The sequence below is a fragment of the Pholis gunnellus genome (genome assembly GCF_910591455.1).
Source record: "Pholis gunnellus genome assembly, chromosome: 5".
Taxonomy (NCBI): Eukaryota; Metazoa; Chordata; class Actinopteri; order Perciformes; family Pholidae; genus Pholis; species Pholis gunnellus.
Window position 1 is genome coordinate 7,778,576 of NC_136531.1, and position 15,863 is coordinate 7,794,438.

Here is a 15,863-nt window from a genome sequence, read left to right on the forward strand (position 1 = left end):
AGTATCAGCACGTCACCCAAAACAGGTGCATCAAATTAACTATGGTTGTGTTATAAAAAAATACTTTGAATGCATTACTCTCTGTCTCTGTCTGTTTCTGTCACACATCCAAGCTGCAGGGTATTTATACATCAGATTAAAGTGTCTAATCTCTGATGCAGCCAGCCAATCACAAAGCAGGAGAAAACTGGCATCATCTGTTAACATGCAGATCTTTCACTCATCTAAATGACATTTAAAAACCTGATATATTTGAAATGGACTTTAGAATTTGTGTCTTGGGTAACTGTGCTGGAATATTAAGATAAACACAGTAGCATCTGCTTCTTTGTTCAGACAAAACATCCACCGTAACAGTGCAACACTTTGATTGTTCAAGATCTTCAGCGGGTATTAAATATTATTTTGAGGGCAAAGAAACAGCATGCAGATTACTGCAGACTCCTCTTTGCCTTACAATTATTGATCAGTCCACAGAAGTCCGAAAATGTAGCTCTGGGTATCATACTAGAGGCGATACAATACAATAACTGAGTTTCCATATCGATACTAACTGAATGCAAAAAGACATTTGATAAAAAATGATGCAACCATAACACAACTTGATATTGCATAACACGTTTTCAAATTGGTTCTTTTGTACAACCAAAAGTCAAAAACTAAAAGTATTTCATTCACAATAACAAATGATAAAAGAAACATTTTTTATATTTAATATGCTGGAATCTTACGACTCTAATTATTCAATTATTCCAATTGCTGTTGGTTCATTCACATTTAGTCAACTAATGGATGTATTAATGTATCATATTAATATCCTACGTGTCAGACTCCTTCTACTGTATCATCTGCACAACAACAGCTTGGAGAGACAAACCAAAACGTTCTGATTTCAGCCGTTCTAAAACCTCACACTCTGTACAAACACACTATGACCCCACCGTGCCGCCACTCGACAGAACAATGCAGTTCTGCAGCGTACGAACAAAAAAACCTGCAAAAACATACAAAAACGTAGCGTGAGCTGCGTGATTGGTGGGATGGGGAAACAGCGGCAGGACAGGAAGGAAAGTGGAGCCATTGTTGAGTGACCATATCGTCTCTCGCTGTGACAAGGTCACTACTGAACTCTAGGTACACGCTCATACACAACCACACACGGAGGTTCAGCCTACTCACCCGCAGGGTCTGTAGGTGAACACGATGTAGCTTTCCTCATCTGTCTTCTCAATGAAAGTTACGCACGTCTGTTTCTCCCAGTGACGCATGGCCTGCTTGAACATGGCCCTCTGACTACCTGAAACACACGCATTTCACATCCTCCTTTTTACACAATCACACGTCGGTGTGTAATTTACTGTTGAGCCGTACGGGGCATCGGTCCAGTAGAGTTGCTTACCAGTGAAGTTTCCTCCTATGACGTAGGGAATGACTCCTCCAGGCCATATCCTCTCAGCTCGGGATGTGGCCGCTCGACGAATACGGCTCTTCACAACGTTCCCAGTCTTCCCACCTTTCCCAGTTTGGCTCTTGGGATTGGCAGCTCCCTTGCTGGAGTTCTTGGGGAGGTAGTCTAACCGAGCAAGAAACAACAGTTAAATCTACCTTTACCACAAGTTATGTGTGTTCAAACTGAATACATTACTGGTCTATTATTATGAATATCAGTTAATAAATGTGCTGTGAGATTATTGGATCACTCTCGTTCTTTTTCTACGTTTGTTCTCAGATCAGAGGGTAATAAAAGTCAGATAGCTCTGGCTGTGCAATACACTGTTTTATTAAACATCAAATTGTAATAAGTTTATAATGTTTACTGAGTTGGGCTAAAAAAGGTAACTCAAACATGCTGTAGTTCTGGATCTAATCGTGCATCAACTTGCTCTTTGCAAAGAGCATAAAGACGGAAAACAAGTATTGAAAACCACATTATTATGAAACTGCATTTCAGCCTGTAGCCTCCATCAGGTGTGATTGTGTTTCAGAGGTGCCCGTCTTTCTCATCACGAAATAATCTGAGTCAGAACAGTGAAAAGGAGACTCTTCATTGAAAGAAGTCTAAAAGGACCAGCGGTTTGCATGATATAAACTGTATTCACATTAAAGTGGAGAATAAAGCATGGCGCTTTGCTTTGCGTAGGATTCTTGAGGGGAAAAGTTGAGGCTGATATTTTTGGATGTTCCTCGCTTGCTATAATGAGCCAAAATTACAAAAAGGATACTGGCTACAAGGTGAACATTGTTATAATAACTGTAGATCAATAAAATCGTAGTCGTAGTGTGTTCAAAGTGTTTCAGAGAGCTGGGTTTTAGAAGTCGAATCAAAGCTCCTAGGCTTTGCGGAAAAGTTGGCTTTCATACTGTATGTAAATATATGGAAACCAGAAGATCTAGGATGCCATTATGGTACGTCAGTAGTAAGGTAAAGGATATAGGATTTGTATTTTCTTGGCAAAAACATTTAAAACCTCCATCATCAGAGTGAGAAGTAAAGTTTAGGGTCCTTACCAAAGCCAAACCTGCGTATTCTATCAAGCAGTAGATATAAAGATCCGCTCTTCTTAGAAACTGCATGTTCCTCCAGGCCACCTGACACACACACAAGAGCCAAGAATCAAAACACGAACAACGCTGATATCAGGTGGCCCCTGTCTACTTCCTTCCTATTGACGCTGCTTTACTCTGCAGCCGATGGGTAATGAGAGAGAGAGTTTCAGAGGAAACATGAGAGAGATCATTAAATGATGATTACTGAGCGAGAGTGACATGTTGAGTCCACTTACCAGACGTGTGCCCCTGCCGGGAGTGTGTGTGCATGTGTGTGTGCTGTGTGAGGTCTATCGTCCGGTCAATCTGGAACATGCGCAGGTCCTCTTCGTCTAAAGCGATGTCGCCCCAGAATGCAGCTGGAAGTTAAGAGAAAAACACCTGTAACAATCACAATCAACAGCAGAATCACAGACATATTATCAATATCCCTGGAAGGCATAAATATTAAAAGCAAAAATGTAATATTTGTCGAAGATCCAGGTAGGCTCAAAACGTTGCCGACATTATCTTTCTTCTTCATTTGCCACTGACAATGTGTCTGGTTTGTTTTGTTTTTTGTGTGTGGTTTGTTCACTATTCATAAAATCCTGAGAAAAAGTAGCAAACTGGGAATTGGAGCTTGACAAAGAGGAAGTGACTCAGGATAAGTGTGTAGAGTGAAAGAGCAGCACTTGCTCCTCCTTTATTACCATGGCTTAGGTGTGCTCGAGCACGGCCTTTAAGCCCCAGCTACTCAGTGGTCAACAAATCAGACTGTGGTCGTACTATTGCAGCTCCCAGGTGTGTGAGTATTACCGTGCGAGTGTGGACAGGGCATTCCTACTACCATGTCAGAAATGGAAGCAATAACAAAAAATCTACAAGTAGTGCACTTTGACCACTTTTGTTCCGTATGTGGGTATTGAAATCACTGGACCCAAACAAAATCGGATCCCTTTAACAAGGGTCTTTTTCAGAATGATGCCCTGTTTCGTTTTGTGTGTTTTGTGTCAGGCTTACGTCCAATTCGAGTTCTAACAGTTTGACCCGCTCAGACCAGCAGTGCAGCAGAGCTCCACGAGCCTTTGATTGGGTGCAATGTGCACGTCTATGCTGGGCAGTAGGTTACAGTAGCTGACACACCAACACGCACAAGGAAGGAGCTCAGGTGCTTTCTTTTGAGGGGAAGTCATCACATAAATTGAATCCTCTGGTTATTGATTCTCTGAGTTACAGCAACACTGTCATACCACAGTACTGAGTCATCGAAGTTTCACTCCCTCCAATCACACACCCGATACTACAATCAAATACCTATAAAGCTGTGTTTGGAATTTTAGTTACTAATTGATGTGCGCTCGTTTTATTTCAGCCCAGTGTGAGAGTCTTAAATGCATTGTGCTGTCATTTACTACCGCGCTAGTTTCCATTCTCTCCTCTTCTCCGTTTCACCGAGGGCGGGGCTTTTTGCAAACTGTGCGAGAGCCGAGAGGCAGCATTCAAACAGTCTGTAGTCCCTGAACTCGTTGCTCCTGCTACCAGAATTAGCTGCTCGGTTGTTCTAACAATGTTAGGCTGAAATAAAACACGGGCAATGAAGTGACTTAAAACAAGTGAGAGTAGAAGAGCTATGAGTAAGGATAAGCCGGATAGCTGCAAAGCTAATTTATGCAGGCGGCGATTTTTTTAAATCCGGACCTGCCCTAATCGGCCTCTGATTGGCTTAGCCTTGGGTAACACATGTCTGCCTTTTTTAGTAGGTATTCCCTCTTTTTGTTACTATCACTGCACTGCAACTCAGCAATGCAATGCTGTCTGTGGAAAAACTGAGAAATTAAAAACAATATTTGGATGGATGGACGGATAGATAGATAGATAGATAGATAGATAGATAGATAGATAGATAGATAGATAGATTGATTTAAAAGAAATGTTTGAAAATGTCTCAATCGTAAAATCACAAAAACCTTCCCCGTTGCTCCCGCTTCAATCCCCATCCTACCTCATCCTTTTGTGACCCACTACAACCAGTGTATTTCTTTCTTCTCTCCTTCTCCTTCCATACCCCCAAAACATCTATCAGCCTCCAACAATGAGCAACTGAATGATAACCATCGCAAAATGATTAGCTGAGCGGAGTTACTGCCCTCCAGAGGGACTCAAGACACTAATACATTAACAATGGCACGGGAGAAGCTTGTCACTTAGCTAATCAGGATTGCCACTAAAGGAAATGGGGGGTCAGGGTGCCATTGTGCTTAACTCCGAGCTATTGTTGAAGAGAGGAGCAAACCACAATGACCACAGATGGTTTACAAATCATATCAGATACAGACTGTGAGTGTGTGCTGTTGATTGCTAGTATATGATATGTTGGTGAGCTGAATATGAGGATAACGTCTGGTCTACAGGATAGAGCTGCTGTGAAGTATCTCCTGTATTATATGTATTTATTATGATATATCATGTATCTCTCATGTAGACAATACTAAGTATAACTTACTCGAACTCTTAATCTTACTCTAAATCCCCCCCAAATATTCAGTTTACTATAATAACAGACAATTAAAAGCATCAAATCTTCATATCTGAGATGCTGAAACCTTGAAATGGCATTTTTGTTTGAAAAATGACTTGAATATTAATTGATGACGTCAATAGTTGCTGATACATTTTCTGACACTCTATAATTCAGCTGATTCAAAACAAGTGTTTTGTTGTTATCGATTAATTATACTGTATCTATAGTGCTTTGTAATGTGATTACAGCTGGAAAACTTTTATTTATACAACAATCAAATGTGCAGATGTAACAAACTTTGAAGTGCAATAAAATGTCTTTTACTTGTGCATGTTTTTTACAAAAAAGGCTGCATTTAGTGAGACACGGGTTGAAAAGTAAAGCAATCAAACTCAACATCTACAAAAGAGGTTTATTTGAGTCTGTAGATTGATTGATGTTGGTGTGACTCTGCCATATAAAGCCACAAAAATAACACAATTACACCATTCCTGGTGCTAAGATGTGGTCTGAACAGGCGCTGTACAAATTGCATTGTGGGCGATTTCTACTGACACTCCCGTCTACTGCCAACGCTGCCAAAGTGGTGTCATAGCGAGCTACAACAACTACCAAATGTGCAAAAGGAATCCACTCAACACCTAAAGAAACTCGCACATCACCAGCAAAAGATCATCATCCGTGTCTATTCTCATTTAAGATAGTATCACATGGCGCTGCCTTTGAAATTATATTCCCCGGGCATTTGCTTCTATCTGTGGGACGGCGTGTTTTGTGACAGTACACACCTAATGGTTTCAGATATTTCAGGAAAACAAGAGAAACTACAAGGACTAAAGCTTTTCCAGGACAAAAGGAGCTTACGCAAGCAGGAGATACAAAGCGAGAGGAGGAGGAGGGAGGGTACAGTGATAGTAAATTTGTCCCATTGATTGTTGGGGTCTTGTTAATCCATAGAGATACCATAAATAGCCCAAAGTCAAGCCAGTGGGTGAGGAGGGGTGAGGACGGTGAGGCAGGGAGATGCAGGAGGAAAAGTATTGATCCAAAAACCCCAGGATGTCCCAGGAGACCTACATCATGCTGACCAGGGCCTTACTGTTCGCCCTTCAGCAGGGGCACTGCAGCAAACACACACTCACAGGAATAATGCACCAAACACAAACGGAGAGGCAGACTTCCCTCACATGCATCCAGCAGCTCACACCATGGTGGCTGCTTGGAGAGCGAGCAGATCGGTTTGTGTTGTATCGATCGACTTCTCAGGCACACAGGACTGATTGTCGGCTTTCTGCAAGTTTACTCCGCAGCCTGCTAAGAAATGTCGCAATAGTGGCTCCGTGTGAAAAGCATCTGAGAACCAACTTCTTTAAGTTGTTTTTCTATAATGATGATTGATCTGGATGGTGACTGATTTCTGTATGCTTTCTGTGTTTGCAAGTGCGTTATGTTAGTACGTATTTTAGATTTTTCTTTCTCTCTCTCTTGTATGTGCTTTGCTTTACTTGGTGTTTTTTTTATTCTGCACTGATGTTGATTGTAAAGCACTTTGTGACCTTTGTTAAAAAAACAGGCTGTATAAATCAAATTTACTTACTAAGTTACATGTACAGATTACACTTATCTGATGAATAAGTGGCTCATGAAGACAATATCTGCCCAGTCATACATTTTTTCAATGCTTAATCGTAGTCTGTTGATACATTAACAGGATACAAAAACAGTTTATAAATCCAACTGACAATGAAATAAATAAAAGAATGAATTAAATGAATAAATAACTCAAATTTACATAGGTTGAATGGCTTTTTTTAAAGGCTTATGTTGAAGTTATTTACTTTGCATGTTTACATTCCTTTTGTCTGGCACCAGATTCCACTGCTGAAGAATATATTGTTTCCATTCAGACATTGCTGATTTAATGAGTGTTGTTAAGAGATTTATCTTTGACATTCTACAGACACTACAGTACAATACAGTAGAGAATTATGCACTGCTGAGTTATGCACTCATGCTGTACTCACTGCTGTGCATCTAACACAAACACACACACACAGACACACACACACACACACATCTCGCTAAGCTCCTCATTAAGCAAATATAAGGTCACACTGTCGGGGGCCTAAGATGTGTGCGTGCACATGTGCATGTGTGATATTATTATACTGTAAATAACCGACCGTGACCGTACTGTGATATTAAAAAGAGATTATCTCGGCCCTGTTTGAGGATTTTCTCTAAAAGTAATTGTTGTGCAAGCTGCTTGATCCACATTAACCCGTTGTGTTGAAAGTGTGACAAGGTTAACGAAAGAGCCCAAAAACTGTACAGCACCTGAAAAAATACAACATACTACCCAGCTGTGTCGGCCATTAAAATGATACTCCCCAAAACCTCATCACCCTTTCCTGTAGCATGTATGTATGGGCATTTTTGTCAAAATAGGGTCAAATCCAGCACACTGCTAATGACTCAATCCTTACACTTGCTGAGTCGAGCTGAAACTATTCATCAATCGAGTGATCGGCATTCAACAGAAAATTAATTGCCAACAATTCTGACAACCAATTAATGCTTAAAGTTGTTTTGAACCGTTGGTTGGACAAAACAAGACATTTAAAATCTGACATTTTACAATATTATATAATAAAAGTAATTGACTGCCTGTCCAAGCTCAGTCATTGGCTCGCCTGACATCTGCTAAAACTCATTCATTGACCTGACTGACTACTGAGGACGTCACGTAAACAATTACTTCCTCTGTTAACCAAATATCCGACTCTACCTTCATTCACATTTGTTTATCATCACTATATGGATGACACTAACTTTGTCTTTGTTTTGATTGCAGGATTGTCACGCTTTGGCAAAATTGTTTGAAACTTATTGAGATTACAAATAGACAGCAGAGAGAAATGGATAACACGACCCTAACATCGGACCGAAACGTGACTTTACAATTCTGCAAAACTTTTTCAAGTTTTTCAAGTTCTCCCAAACCATCCAATAAAACCTAAATAGTAAACTGTGTTTAAGACATGGTTAGCGTTAGGGAGAGACTCCGATGTCTTTCATGAAAGTCAGATCCACTAACCCAACCCTACACACCCTTACTTTACGCCTCTCTACATATCGGGCACACTACTTCCTGCATCTGCATTGAACTCGTCCAATGTGTACATTATTAATTACTGCACCTACCGAGCCGGATTATGCTAGATTACAAATTATAGTTTTGTGAGTACTTCAAATGAAATAACAATGTGCCACTTGTTTCGCCACACATGTACGGTGTTGCAATGTGATGAGATGCTGAACTGGAGTTTGTAATGTCATCAGTCAGAAATGTGCTTTTTAGTGAAAAAAACGGAAAAATGTAGAAGCTCAGGCCAAGTATAAAATGTTCAAACCTCCACCCTCCTGCAAGTATGTGTGTTATGAGAGACATAAACAGAAAGAGAGATACAACCAGATAATCTTGACCTCTGTGACCTAAAATGAAATTATCATGAAGAAAACAGCGTAGTGTTTATGTGTGTCTCTGTGTGTGATCACGTAGGACTGAAGGAGAAAATGTAGTTATTTCATTACAAATTTTCCGATTTGCCAGCAACTCAGGCAAGCTAAGATGTGAGTTTGACCACCAATTATCTTTAGCATATATGTCTAATGTGCATCTGCAGAGTTAAGTATATGTAACGTCAGTTCAACCCTGAAACAAACACTGACACACACAGACACACACACACACACACACTATGTTTTTGCTGGCAGAGTCCCAGGCACTGACAAAGAGCCAATCATACACCTCTACACCAACACATCACTGTGTTTACTATTGGTCTATTGGGGATGGGTATTTCAAGCAAAAATACTATTTGATAATCACTGGTAACGGTTTGATCATTAAGACAAATAGTCGTATAAACTATTCCCTTTTTTTATTATTTAGACAACTTGCAAATCCTAACCCATCCCTCATGTGTATGTCTGCCTACAGTTCACGAGAGGCAAAGTTTCTTCACACATGAAGATAAAAAAGATGGCAGGGCAGTGAGGCAAACAACGGGACATATGAAACAACCCGGAAATAAAGCCCAGACTGATCATTGGCAAATCCAATTAACAGGGAAACACTGTCGGTATACTGTAACTATTTTTATTTTTGCAAAATAACTTACCATGAATGCAACTGTGTGCTGTTGTATGAAAGTACACAAGACCAAAAGCATTGCGGCGGAGAGCGCACCAAAATATAATCCTGAAGTCACAGTAGAATTAAAATAACTTGAATAAAAATTTAAAAAAAAGGTACAAAATTATTATTTAAAAAAACAAAACAATGTACTGTAGCTTCATTTATTTTCAGTAAAATGAACAACTGCGACTTCAGTAGAGCACACACTTAAAGAGCACTCCACATAAACTGAAGGTGAAAACAAGCAAAGACATGTTCGGTCTGAGACAAAATAATATAATATCATATGACACACACACGCAGAGAGCATGGTGTAACCTCCTAATCACATTACTGTGACACTGAGATTCCTCTCCAGCAGGTCATGGGTTTGGCCAGACATTGTGACGGGTCAGGGTGTCCTGGGTCTGCACCCAGGGAGCCGGCAGACAACAGGCTTTTACATGAACAAAGATCAATTGAAAGATATATATATAACACAGAGCAATGTTATTTTTCGTGAGGATGGTGGATAGTCTTCCAGTCTGTAGATCAAGTGTGACTGCATAGCTTCACTCATTGGAGGACTCATTTCTTTGAGGTGTGTTGTAACATTGATTTCAGTTTAATTGCTAAGTAATGAGTTTCGTAAACAGATTACAATGACTAAATCAAGTAAGATAAGATAATAAGATAAGATAGACTTTATTGTCCCGAAGGAAATTTGTCTTGGAAACACACAGTGTCTGCTGTTGAAAAAATACAAAATAACATATTGCATACATACATTACATACACAGACTGTCGCCAGTCCACGTGCACGCACACACAGTAGATTAAGGCATGAAATCAGACACAGCTGGCTAATATTCAAGAAGTGTTTGTTAAAAAAGCAATGTGGAAAGGGTCCATCGTCGGGATGAACCTACAGACAGTTATCACCCAAATCTGCATCTTGATCAGCTTTACGGAGCTTTGTCAGCTCATTCTTTAGCGGTGAGACCTACAACTTTACTGTTTCGGTTCCCTGTAAACGCTCTCAGTGTCAATATTTTCAACTGTCTTCGATGATAGAGACAAAAAACAGCTAAAAGAGAGTGAATATTGGCCTAATGAATAAATACTGAATGTTTATGGGGCTGAAACTCAAGTAACTGGATTATCATAAATCATTGATTCCCCCTCCGTCCATACCACGGCCAGTTTGCGGTGTCACTAATCAACTGTGCGTAGATTGAATTGATCATCAGAATCTGAATCACTTTTTGATAAATGATGGAAATACATCAAGCTAAATATAATTTATTTCTATAATTTCTTCTGTAAACTGTATTGACTTGCAATATTATGACCAACAGTGTAACGTTATGTGGCTACCATTGCTCTAATGAGTCGAAATAATATGGATGTGTTTGTTTCAAATTATACTTTATTGTGGCATAAAACTAGCCACTGTTTGGTTGTTGTGCATCAAGTGTACATGTATTTGTGAAGACTTTCTGTCATCCAGGTCATGGTAGCTTATATCTTGAAGTGGAAGGTCAAGAGCAACTGGACTGATGAAACATCTTGAAGAACCCAAAGTCCAGTTGCCCTGGACTTAGAACTTCTAAATTACTGACCGTGCAGTACTGTCTTTGCACACAGTAAGGCTTGTTTCTGGCTAAAATATCCCGAGTTAAGAGGATGTAGCTGTGCATCATGTGGCGCTAGGGGGCTGCAACTGTGACCGCAGCTGGGTTCCTACAATACTAGGACATCTGAAAAAATATATAGAGTTTGACTGTAAGGGCAAGGTGGCTTTTCCGCAACCAACAAAGGGTGTATGCGAATTACTTTGCTGCTATAAATACCATCAGGACAAGCTAGGTGACATAAAAGCATTTAATAATTGAGCAATGTGTGGCAGGTGGGCTGAGTGATGGCGGCGCTGACTCATGGCTTCTGCAGCTCAAGAACAATGACGCTCCAAAACAAACAGTCGGCTCTCAGCGCGGCCGCAGAGTTTATGCTGAGCTGGGGATCCTGAAGAAGACTTCGGAAGCTCAGTGGCATGAGCACTCTGCTCGGGAAAATCCTGTTTAATATAATATGAGTGAGAACGCTCGTTCACACACACACACGCGCACACACAACGCAGCCTCAGTGTCAAACACACACATTGCTCTGGCTTCCTTCCTACTGAGAAATGGGGGAAGGGGTGAACAGTAGCTGCAGCTCACTGTCACGACATGGTGGGCTTCACTCTCGGATTAAAAAACTCAAAAGCACACATACAGTTCACATTGGCATGGGCACACACACACACACTCAGTTTAAGATACACCTGATGCACTGATAGAATACAAGAGCAGGATCCAAAAACTTTGTGGCTTCCTGGCCAAAGTGCCTGGTACATTACATTACAGTCATGTAATGACGCTTTTATCCAAAGCGACTTACAATTCAGATTCTATCACATTCATACTGTAGGCACAGCTATGGGAGCAATTTTTAGAGTTAAGTGTCTTGCTCAAGGACACGTCGACATGCGACTTATGGAGCCAGAGCCGGGGATCGAACCGCCGATCTTCTGATTGAAGGACGGCCCTGCGGCCCTGTGGCCCTGAAGGACGGAAACTTAGCCACAGTCGCTGCAAATAAATTTACAGACCAGCCGTATTTTTTACCAGCCAAAAAATTAAAACTGCTTTTGACGGTTGTATTTGGCTATTACTACTTTTTTAGCATGTCATCTTGGTCTCATATGCAATTCTCAATCAATATTATGGTAGTGTGCAGTGATAATGTATTGTATGCACACTTCAACTGTTTCAACAATGAAGTGTAACACATTTGAATTGATTCACCTCAAAGTGCAATAAGTATCATTTATTTAAAATGACGTAAGAACAAGTCGCAATCTACTTGCATTTGGCAACTGGAGAGTGTTAATTTTAGACTCCGACTGTATGTTCAACTTACAAAAGAGCTGTGTAAATACTTAATAAATGTCACCTGAATCCAGAAAAGACCAAAATGCAGAAGTTGCTGGTTTCACTTGACGTGTTTAAGTGATTTAGGTGATGTGCTTAAATCATGATTGCAGGATTTTTCTCGATACCCCCTTTAACCACTATGTGGGTTACAATGGCAGAGTGGCGCTGTCAGTTATTTATTTCACTTGTTGAATCCACAGGAAGTTAAAACACTGCAGAAGAGATATTCTGAGATACTCTGAGCTGATATTCATCTGTTTAAGTTTGTTCCTGACATTTAATCAGCTGTTTCTCAGCCGTAGAACCGAAACAGTAAGAACAGAATGTGAATCCGTGTGTATCCGTGTGTTTATTTCGGCTATGTGTTTACTACCTCTGCGTATGAGGACTGGTATCCACGCATTTGCTAAGCGGCTAATAAACTACTGTATACAACTATAAAAAAAGAAATCCCATACTTGTGTTTAGGGGAATTCCCAAGTGACGTCATGCACAATATTAAGGTAGGGATTCCCCGCTGTGTTTTTATATTTGTCGGACTCATTAAAAGCTTGTGTTCACTGTAACTGGCAGTGAGAGCATATAAGCACTCGAAAAAAAATAAGTTGACGTAAACAGACACAGATCCACTCTTGGTCGCTTGGACGACGGCAAAGACGTGTTCATGCAAGTTGAAAATGATTCACAATTCACAATTAACCTGAAGATGTAAGACTTCACTTCCTGAATGCACAAAGACAAGAGAAAAGAACGGAGGGTCTGGAGAAAAGTCCCAGAAAGACCTGGAGTTCCTGGTAAGTTTTGAGATCAGTGAGAGTCTGAGCTGGACCAGACGTTTTCATGGGTCTGCATAGCAGGTATCTGATCCTCTACAAAAGGTTGAAGCAACGTTAACTATCTGAACAGAATGAGCTTCAGCCATCATGAACCACTTAATGTACTGTTGAGCAGGGTGGAGATCTTCCCTCAAGTGGAAGGTCCTGCTTCACGCTCCACATGGAAACTGTGACGTAACTATTCATGTTACTTAAGTGCTCATAAACTCGACTTTAAATCACCGTCAACTCTTTTACCCGACGCTGCCCTCTGATCCCTGTGTGGAGACCAAAAAAAGAAGAACTCCTCACTCCAGGATTTGGGGAAATGTCTTTCTTCTAAACAGAATGGCTCAGATTGTGCACAATGAAGAGAACAAAACCACTATTCTCCATTTTTTAATTTTCTTAGAAATCATAATGCTATTTTTGGAGGTTTTATTTTGTTTTGTTTACACTGTTGCAGAGTGAACTCTTAATGTAATTCCTGTACTGTAACATCTGAGTTCAGAGATGTACGTCCATGAGAAAATGTACATCATGTATTGTACTATACTGTTGCACACTCCTGTGATACACCGCTATTGTATTTGAAGAACAGGCAGTTGGTCTCTTGGGTCACTCCTGAAGAAATGACCCACAGCTTCACTCCGACATCGTGGTTTGTTTAGCTTTCACTCCGTTTGTGTGAGCATTTTATGAGAACAGTGATTTGGAAGGAAGCATGAATGACTCTTGAGTGAGCGTAGGAGCTTGTGCACGTCCGTACGAGTGTGTGTGTGCAATGCGCGTGTGTGTGTCATCTCCAGCTGAGTAGCAGGATGCAGACAACCAGGAAGAGATAAGCGCGGGTGAATGGAGGGAGCTCTGCGTGTGTGTGTATCGAGTGTGTGCGTCTGTGTGCATGTGTGTTCGCGTAGGGAAATCACTTCACAAAGGCCTGGAAGTGTGTGTTCTCCTGTCTACCAGCGCGGGACTCGGAGGAGATAAGCAGACAGCCAAATATTCCCCTTGTGTTTTCCCAGCAAAAACAGGAGGCGGAATACCAACCACTCAGACCGATGCCACAGGGTCAGGCCTGGAATGAGCCGCGCTTCCACTTCTTAAAAGCTGCACACACAGAAACACGCAGCCACCAACTCTTCACACAATGACAACAAAATGGGTCCACTCTAGGGGTGCAACCAACAATTGTCTTATGTGCATGTGTCGACTCCGTTTGGTGCTCACATCCTATGTGCATCTCTGTGTATTAGGGATGTTCTGAACGACCTAATTCCCTGTTTAAACGGTAGTTCAAACTTAGTCGACTAGTCTAAAAGTAAGAAATCACTCAGAAACAGTCAAAATTGAGCACAATGTAATCTATGAGGTTAAAGATTGTCCCAAAAAATTGATTTGAAATCGATAATCACTATTTTTCAATAACCAAAACGTATTTCAAATGCTGCTGAAATCCATATGTCCGCTCCAGTCGCCTGGTTAGGAATGAGCCTGATGAACCCGGTGTGTGGTGTAAGATTTGATGAAACGCCAGTGGGGACTGTGGTCTAACAAGGGTCGTGGTTTGGCATCGGTTGCACTATCAGTATCTGAGCGTGCACATTTGATTTCATTGAGCTAGCTGGTGTTACCCCGCTTCTTTGACTCCTGGCACGGTAGGTCGCTGGCTTTCGTCTACTGCGTACATGCTAGCCGGCTAGCTAGCTAGCAAGCTAGTTTCAGTGTGCTGCTGGCCAATCCGGTTGATCAGGAGAGCACCAGAACAAGGCACCTATTTCCAAAAGAGGTGGTGGCTGACGAGTTCAGGTCAGGTCAGAGAGTATAGCCGCTGCTAAAGAAGCAATGACGGCTCTTCCCCGCAACAGCTGAGAAAGCAATATGTAATATCAATGTGTAAATAAAATAAAATAAACTTTTACCGACTAGTATTTCTGGTGCCGAATAGTGAGTTGACTTATCGCACACATCCCTACTGTGTGTGTATTTGGATGTGAGAGGTTTATGTGTGTGTACAGATGTCGGGACGCATTGTATTATGTTCACTATCATTATTTGTTCTCCTTTGGTGTGGGGACAGTGGGAAGGTGGCTGTGTAAATTGAAGACAGTGGTGTCAGAGAAGAATTTGATTTGTATTTACAGTATCATGTATACAGTTATTCAATATATGAATTTTAGTCAACTGTTGTGCATATATGTGAGCATCCATTGTTCCATGGAAATTAAGAAAACTCAATCTGCGGATAGGGACCCTGTGATTTGTCCGAAAGCTACATAATGGACCTTGAGGTGAGATTATTTTGTCAAACGATTATTTTTCTGTCAGTCAGTTAACTGAGTAACCGACTTACTATTTCAGCACTGACGATTATATGCAATTCAATTTGAAGATTGTCGTGATGTAAGAGAACATATGAGGAGGATGAAGGTGAATGAAGATGAACTGAATGTTAGGTAAATGAAAATTAGAGATGTCACGGATGCATAAAAAGTGAATGTAAGGATGCAAACGGATGAAGATTTGATCTAGTTGTTGTTAATTGCCATGAAGACATAACCACTTGATTTGAAAATGTTTCAACTTAAGCAAAACATTTACGGCTATCCTGAGGACTGGTGATTATTGTACAGAAAGGTATAAAAGTTAAGAGTGCTTGAATAAAAGTTTTGAAATTCGACACACATACCGTTAGGTGGCTACAGAAAACGTCCATACTGTCCCTTAGTTATTAGAAACAAGGACTTCCCTCCAGCAGAATAAAGCGTGTTTGATGTAAATGTGATGTTCCCAGACAGGGACCTTTTCCGCACGTTCACCCTCTAACCTCTCTTTACTAG

At 40.8% G+C, this 15,863-nt stretch overlaps 1 protein-coding gene across 1 annotated transcript in view; it reads right to left on the bottom strand.

The window, feature by feature from the left end:
• Positions 1-15,863, bottom strand: part of tll1 (tolloid-like 1) — a gene marked incomplete at its 5' end in the record, with an annotated part of 41,144 nt that overhangs the window by 23,224 nt on the left and 2,057 nt on the right. Inside the window, 4 exons of the mRNA XM_079159026.1 lie at positions 1,180-1,297; positions 1,400-1,573; positions 2,509-2,589; positions 2,784-2,906. Of these exons, the coding sequence (XP_079015152.1) occupies positions 1,180-1,297; positions 1,400-1,573; positions 2,509-2,589; positions 2,784-2,906 (496 nt within the window). The remainder of the gene's footprint in view (positions 1-1,179; positions 1,298-1,399; positions 1,574-2,508; positions 2,590-2,783; positions 2,907-15,863) is intronic.